This window comes from Jaculus jaculus, chromosome X (genome assembly GCF_020740685.1).
Source record: "Jaculus jaculus isolate mJacJac1 chromosome X, mJacJac1.mat.Y.cur, whole genome shotgun sequence".
NCBI lineage: Eukaryota > Metazoa > Chordata > Mammalia > Rodentia > Dipodidae > Jaculus > Jaculus jaculus.
Window position 1 is genome coordinate 96,102,601 of NC_059125.1, and position 8,517 is coordinate 96,111,117.

The 8,517-nt window shown below is 39.9% G+C and overlaps 1 protein-coding gene across 1 annotated transcript; it reads right to left on the minus strand.

Annotated features, from left to right (window-relative positions):
• Window positions 1-308: 308 nt before the first annotated feature.
• LOC101616028 (melanoma antigen preferentially expressed in tumors-like) lies at window positions 309-3,270 on the minus strand. The gene is made up of 3 exons (XM_004658976.2): window positions 2,975-3,270; window positions 1,975-2,559; window positions 309-813 (listed from the first exon to the last, which is right to left on the minus strand). The coding sequence occupies exons 1-3, from the start codon at window positions 3,268-3,270 to the stop codon at window positions 309-311; spliced, it is 1,386 nt and encodes a 461-aa protein (XP_004659033.1).
• Between the last annotated feature and the right edge of the window lie 5,247 nt (window positions 3,271-8,517).

Genomic DNA, 8,517 nt, shown 5'->3' on the forward strand with positions numbered 1-8,517 from the left:
AAAATGTGAACCAGTGTGGACAAAGGTATGGTATAGCAAAAATTGGGTCACCCTACAGCACATATATAACACTACAGAAAGTAAGAAATGAAAGGAAGATGAAAATGATGGATAAGAGATCCACAAGATCTCTCAAAGCGATATATTTTCTTCTAAGAATTATATGTTTGTGGAGATAAGTGATACAATGCTTCCTCAAACCAGTTTCCTAGAATATTATATACAGTTTATTTGGACTTCAGACAAAAATGGTGAATGCATAAAAGGACACATGTGAGGGTCAAGACTGTGTAGGGTTATGAAATTCACTAAGTGAGCCAGTTCATGTCCTCCCTCTGAGATTCCTTTACCGTTCTTTTCACTTGTGCTCTCACATCAGTTAGTTTCTCTGGGTCTAAATTGCCATTAAAATACCATCCGTTATAGCAATGTAGAGGGATAGGATAAATCACATACTTCAGTTCCATCAAAGGTGTTAAGTGCTGCACAATTCTCAAGAGCATGGACATTGTAATGGGGTTAGAAGCAAAGCTAAACATCCGGAGATGGTAACAGTGGCTCAGGGCTGGGAGGAGAACAGATATAGTAGAATCTGTTAAAAAACAATGATTTATTGCTAAATGCTTCAAGGTACCTGAAATATTTTCAAGAAGAATCCTAATATTTTCACAATCTCCCAAAAACATTGAGTTATGACTGAGGTTCAATAGCTTTAGATATTTGAATTCAGAGTACTGGGACAGAAATGTGAAGTCACTGTGAGAAAACTCACAGAAACATAGAGACAAGTACTCCAATGTTGGTTGCAGGACTCTGTAGAAAGAAAACAAAAAGGCGTTTCTAAAGAATAAGGGTTGAATAACAAAAAATTTGCCTATGAATCTAGAACTCTGAAATAACATTAAACAAAATGGACTTTGATTCACTGAATAGATTGTGACTCATTTAAAGTTATTTAACTACTTAGGTACAATTTTTCAAGTTTGAGACTATGTACAATATATTATTAAAGAAAGTTAAAAGTGAGTTTAAATGAAAAACCATAATCCACTTAGCACTGAACTAATTTACTGTTGATATATAGTAATCACTTATGTGATTTAGAGTTGACAAAGAGAACAGTCACCTGCAAGAGCCTTTAGACCAGTCTCTAAACAACAATCTCTGTAATCATGCACTTGGCCTTGAAGATAACACATGAACACATGAGGATAATGTTCTAACATTATGCAATACTAGCATAAGATCATGAATATATACATTACTGATAAAGCACAAAATGTTTCTGTCTCCATTTCTCCGTTTCTGCCTTAAATGCTAGAGAATGACCCCGCCTTTCCATTTACCAACATATTTTTGGAATTATGGTCACATATAGCTATGACTGTTTGACCAGTCTGTTTGCCTTAATTCTTTTATCCTCAGTATGTCAGAGGTACTCTCTGGCCTGGCCAGTTTTAAATTTCCAAAAGTACTTTATTGGACTATAAGTAGAAAAATGTACAAGGAGCTTAGAAATACCCCTGAATGGTTTCTTTTCTGATATAATAGTAGTGTGGTTAGGGGATAGAAGTACCTATCTCTCTGGTGGTTTGAAAGTGAATGCTATGTCCCCCATTGACTCATGTATTAAAACTAAACTTGTAACTTGGATCTCTAGCCACCTGGCTGGAGGAGATGTTACTAGGTGAAGAGTGGATCCTGGAGTATAGCCCTAAGGTGTTACTGGGGCAGATCTAAATTTCAGCCCAAAAATATACAGAGAGGTTTGAGTTTTGGGGGAGGATTCCTCTCTTGCTGCTTTTTGATGTTTTCTGGCTGGAGGTGGTTTCTCTCTGGATTGGTGAGAGGGGATCAGCTTTTTTCACCATTGATGGAACATCCACTAGATCTATAAGCTTCCATAAACACTGTCTGGTTGGATGTTCATCTAAGCAAGGCAAAGCTGACTACCATATTCTCCAAAATACTTACCTGAGCAGATTTTCCAGATTATTTGTCAGGCAGAAAGAAGACAAGTTGAGCTCCTCGAGGTTGTCCAGTCTCCTAAGTTGCCTGAGAAAGCATCTGAAGATTTTTATATTCAAAGATCTAATGGTGATTTTAGATAGACTAAGCCTGTCCAGGTTCTCAATCTGACATAAAAGGTTGGTGACTTCACTCAGAGAAGCTTTCTCAATGGCCAGGTTCTGAAGGCAGAGAAGATCCAGAATTTCCACTATACTTCTGTAGTCAGATGATGCATCAATTTTCAAATCTCGACAGCAGACGTGCAAAGACCCTAAGCTCTGATGAACTTTACTGGAAACTGACAAGAGAAATCCCCTCTCCTTCAATCTTACTTTGAGGGAAAGGTCCACTATTAATTCCATTGCTTGCTTGGTTGACTGAATTTCAGAATTTGAATGTACATGACTGAACTGGGATTCTATTTTCAGGATAGACTGTTCAGAGTAATCACATGAATGCAAACAGATAGGGGACTTCCTGCTGATTTCAGGGCATGTGGTCCTGCAGTCAATGCCTTGCCTTAAATCTAAGATCCTCAGTTTAGGCGTCCTGTTGGGAAAAGAGGAGATAATACATGTGAAAGGCATCAAATCTTAATGTGACAGCAGCATCAGTGATCTCATGCAGAGAAAATTCCTTTTATCCCTTGTGGGCACACAATATGCAATTCACCCACCCAGATTTGCCCAAGTCTCACCAATATAATGCAAATGTCTTTCTTATATTAATACCCACCCATATGTAAATTCATCAATAATTACTTAAAAATAATTACTTCAATCACGTATATGCCATAAGCAACAGTGCAATTCATCAATCTTTAAGGTGACCCAAAATATTGAGCCAACAGCTTCCTCACCTTTTTATTCAGCAATCATTCTTAACTACCTCTGGGAGACGGCCTGCTTCAACATAACTTCCTGCTGTCTAACATATCTTTTTTTTTTTTTCTGCATAATCTTACCGAGAAGCAGAGTTCTGAGCATGAATGAACTGAAGACTATCAACCATGGCTTTCAAGAGTTCAAAGTGTGAAGCTTTTATTTTTAATGTTCCAATATGGAGACAGAAAAAGGGCCAAATCTTCACCATGGCTTCCAATATCTTCTTATGTTCACCCTTGAAGGCAGCATTGAACAAAGGAATAAAAAGTTCTCTTGGGATTTCTTCAAGGGCATGGATTGCTGCAGACTCATTACTCAGTAGACCTTGTATAGCAAGCTCTAGCAGCGTGGCTGGGTCCTTTTTTTCCATCTTCATGAACCTGCATCAGCATAAATAAAATATTTAAGAAACCTGAGAAACTATCCAGTCTCTTCTTTGACATCAATATTAACAAAGTAGAAAAGTTATATAATAAATGTACTGGCAGCCAAAGCTAGAGTACTTTACTATAAGCATAGAATAGAAATTGACTTGTATGTAGATGAACATTATTTACATTTGCATGTACATATACATGTTTGTATATGTACAAACTTATGTGTGTTTATAAGTACATATGATGATGATGTGAAAATAACAAAAGTGTAAGTTAAGAATCAGATAAAACCTAGAATAAATGCAAATCATGCACACTTATCACCCCCCCCCACAACCATCAAAAAAAAAAAAGGGAAAAAGGACAAGACTGACTAACAGAAAATATCACTATTATATCACATATTTTAGAAAAGAATACAAAAATCAAACAAATGAGCAAGCCTGCAACTGTTCCCGGCAGACAGCCTATAATCCTGGAATCTCCAACATCCTGGAGTTTCTACTGCAATATATGGTTCATCTTTACAGGTTCAAATTATTGGCTCACAAAGGCTCCCTAGAGGGAGGATGATTCTGCTCACATTACTTAGCCTCAGTGGTGTTTTGGAACCGTGATGCAATCCCTGGCCCTCCATTTCTTGCATTTTCATGCTTCCTATGCTAGTACCATTTGAGAGAAGCTACAATTTTTTGTCAGCTGGGGATAAAACCTGATCTTGAGGAGCATGAAATGACTTCAGCATTCTTTTTTTCAAGGCTCCTACTTTGAAAATAATTAGCATTCTCATCATGAATCTTAAGTGGCTTGGATCTTGCCCTGAGGACATCTTTCTCACTAGTTAACTGCAGAGCAGTTAGCACAAACTTGGTGGTGGTAAACTCTTTAAAAATTGCAGCTTAAATGACTCCAGCCTCTGTGCTAAGGACCTGACATTTGTTCAGATATAGCTCTCATGCCAAACTGTATACTAATGATAGACTTTTGCCCTGTATTTTTCTCTTTAATTGCAGATATGAATAATAACAGTACAAAGAAGTGATACTATACACAGTATGCTTTTCTGTCCTCACATTTCCTCCACCAAACATGTTAGCCATTATAATTTCAATTTTTTTCAACTTCTCAGGACGTGGATAGACTGTATCTAGATTCTTTGTGAGGATAGCATGTCAACTGCTTCTAGTCCAGTTCTCAGTAAAGTCCTTTTATCCCCTTTGAAACTTCTTAAGCTAAGCCTCCATTGTCCACATTCCTTTCACTATTCTGGTCTGCTAAACTCTCAACACAGTGGCCCATTATGCTTTACTTACTGCACTGTAAGATCTCTCTTGTCTACAGTTCCAAATGTTTCCATACTCTTCCAATTTCAAAAGACTGAGAAATACATGGTCAGGTTTACCGTAGCAATAACGCCACTTCTTGTATTAATTTTCTGTATCAGTTACTATCTAAAGGCTGGAAAACAATACCCAATCTATGGTTGGATTGATTCAGGTGTCCCCTATAAACTTAGGTGGTCTGAATGCTAGGTTCCACAGATGATGGCACTTGGAAATTAAAGCCTCCTGGACAAACTGTATTGTTGAGAGTGGGCTTATGGGTATCATAGCCAGTTTCCCCATGCCAGTGCTTGGCACAGTCTGCTGTTGCTATGGTCCACCTTATGTTGGCCAGGAGGTGATGTCCACCCTCTGCTCATGCTGTCATTCTGCCATTGTGGAGCTTTCCCTCGAGCCTGTAAGCCAAAATAAACCTTTTCTTTTCTTACAAGCTGCTCTTGGTTGGGTGATTTATACCAGTAATATGAAACTGACTGCGACACTGTCAGAAGCAGATTATTGAAGGAAAGGAATTATTACAGCTAACAGTTTTGAGGAGAAATGTTTCGTGATAGCAGAGAAAACAGCAGAGTTGGCATTACAAATTTGCACAAACATGGAGGAAATATAAAGTTCAAAAGCACCAAATAGGGCTAGAATATAACAAGTTAAAGCTTCTGCTCAACAAGATTCCTCTAGCAAGGCTTCTTCTGTTCTTAAATGCTCCACAAATCCTGTACAGCTCCACCAAATTTTGATTAATTATTCAAATGCACGAGTCTGTGATGGACACTTTACTTTCAAACCACCATAACAGGCTTACAAATGGATAATATTTTTTTAAGTATATAGATATGCAAGTCAAGAAAATAGAAGAGAAAGTCACAGGGAAATTGTGAATGAGATACGTTAAAAACCAAAAAATACTGGAAAAAATTTATACTAAAAACCTGACTGAGTAGGCTACCTGCAGTCAAGGTGAACCTAAGTCCACTCATCCTCATAGGCACAACCCCAACCATGCTTGAATTATGGATCAGGACCACAACCCATGCTTGAATTTGGGATCAGGACCATTTGACTCTGCACTCACTTTCCTACATGCTGTGTCACCAACCTGTGTAGGGACACATGAGCTCACTGCACTCCCCAGCTGCAGGTCCAAGTAGACCACCCAGGGTCCAGATGAGTGCACCCCTCCTTCCCCTTCTACCCCATGTCAATTAACTCCAACGAATATAACACTAACCTCAACCAGCCTTGGATTAGTGTTAAGGCTCATTTAGCCCTGACTTCATTCCATGACCTGCACACATGTGCTACCCTGAGTGGGGACACCTGAGTTGGCAACATTCCCCAGCCCAGACTTAAGTGTGTACTGTATACAACATGAGGAGCCTTCTCAGCTTACAGTGTGCCCAGTTCAGACATGTAGAGAGCCCAAGTCCACCAGGAACAAATCCTATCAGGATACTAAACACAAGTTTCACAAGAACCTCTGTTCCAACATTATCAGTAAAACATGAGGATTATGTCCAGATTGGCAAACCCCAAGCAAAACAAATAACACAAAAAACTAAGGCAAGATATTCCCACCAAGAATGCAGCCCCATAGTAGAAGCCACCAATTAAGAAAACATACTGGAAACTCAAGAAATATAATTCCCATAAGTCCACCCCCAATAACACACCTCCTCTGAGAATCCAATTCCCAAACTGCTATCAGCTGGGGACCTAGCATTAAAAACAGATGAGGTAATGGAGGATACCTAATTCAAACCACCAGATTCACTGCTGAATTCTACCAAACCTTTTCATAAAACTGAAAATGAGGAAATGCTTCCTAAGTTCTTCAGTAGAGCTAGCATTAGACTAATGCCAAAATTTTACAGAGACACAAGAACATCATAGACCAATATCCCTGATAATTATATATATATATATATATATATATATATATATATTTAATTTTTTATTTATTTATTTGAGAGCGACAGACACAGAGAGAAAGACAGATAGAGGGAGAGAGGGAGAGAGAGAGAATGGGTGCGCCAGGGCTTCCAGCCTCTGCAAACGAACTCCAGATGCATGCGCCCCCTTGTGCATCTGGCTAACGTGGGACCTGGGGAACCGAGCCTCGAACCGGGGTCCTTAGGCTTCACAGGCAAGCGCTTAACCGCTAAGCCATCTCTCCAGCCCCCTGATAATTTTAGATGGATACATTTTACAGGATCCACAGTTAAGAGACAGTATTGAATCTTAGATGAGACATTGGATTTTTTTTTTTTTTTTGGTTTTTCGAGGTAGGGTCTCACTCTAGTCCAGGCTGACCTGGAATTCACTATGGAGTCTCAGGGTGGCCTTGAACTCACAGTGATCCTCCTACCACTGCCTCCCGAGTGCTGGGATTAAAGGCGTGCGCCACCACGCCCGGCAAGAGACATTGGATTTTGAACATTCTTAAAGTTGGTCAAACTTATGGGGACCTTTGAATTTGGACTGAATGAAATTTGCATTGTGAGATGGTCATGAGTCTGTTTATGGGGACCAGGGGTGGAATGTAGTGGTTTGAATGTGAATGTAGTTCTCCCATAGTCTCAGGTATTTAATCTTCCTGCTTAAGTCTCCTTATTTTTTAAATTTTTTTGTTTATTTTTATTTATTTATTTGAGAGCAACAGACAGAGAGAGGAAGGGGGAGAGAGAGAGAGGGAGAGAATGGGTGCACCAGGGCCTCCAGCCACTACAAACGAACTCCAGACGCGTGCGCCCCCTTGTGCATCTGACTAACGTGGGTCCTGGGGAATTGAGCCTCGAACCAGGGTCCTTAGGCTTCACAGGCAAGTGCTTAACTGCTAATCCATCTCTCCAGCCCTTAAGTCTTCTTATTAATTTCCATAGTGGCTGTACAAGTTTGTATTCCCACCAAAAGTGGGAATGAAATCTAATGATAGCATAAGTCAGCACCATAGAATCCTTCCTCTTGGTTAGATAATAAAAAAGACATAAGTCATAATAAGAAACAGGGCACACTTCAGCAGAGTACCATATAGGAAAAGGATAAAGCTTTATCCTAAAACCATAGGTTTACAGGTAAATCCCCGTGCCAGAACCAGGTTACCCCCCCCCAACAGTGAGCTGTTGGTCAAGGATTCCCCCGAGGCTCTCAAAGCAGTACAGACCATTGCCAAATCACTTGGTTACCCATCAAATCTAAATTGTAAGGTCCTATTGCTCATTATGTGGCACAGACTAGCCCAGAACTTCAAATCCTCAGCCTCAAATGCTGTTACTGCAAGAATGTGCCATCACACCTGGCTCAGAAATAGAAATTGTTGACTAGACTGTTTGAGGAATACTTTTACTTTTAATGGGACATTTACTTCTTTGAGAGTGAGATAAAAGAGAGAGATAGAATATGACCGCAACAGGGCCTCTAGTAAAGTACTCCACATGCATGTCCCAACTTGTGCATCTGACATTACGTGGATACTGGGAAATCAAACCGGGTCCTTAGTCTCTGAAGGCAAGTGCAGTAACTGCTAAGACATCTCTCCAGCCATGCTTGAGAACTTACTAATTAGATAATTTAAAAGAAATAGTATAAGATTAGTCAAAGAATAGAAGCTGCTACTACTCACACCACAGGATAAAGCGCTGCCTCAACTGAGTGACAGGAGGGAACATGGCCCTCGGCCCACTGAGTTATCTGCCCAAAGATCACTAACCCTTGGCCCTAGGTGATTTAAATCCAAACAAGGTCAATTTATTAAAGGACACAGTTGCAACTGCCTTATGAGGTTCAGAAGCTCTTCTGACTCACCCAGGACCTCAGCACTTTCTGACTGGAGCTAGCGGCAAACACCCGACAGGTTCTGAGGCGGCTTCCACTCTCTGTGTCAAACAAGCTGAGAGCACCCCCCAC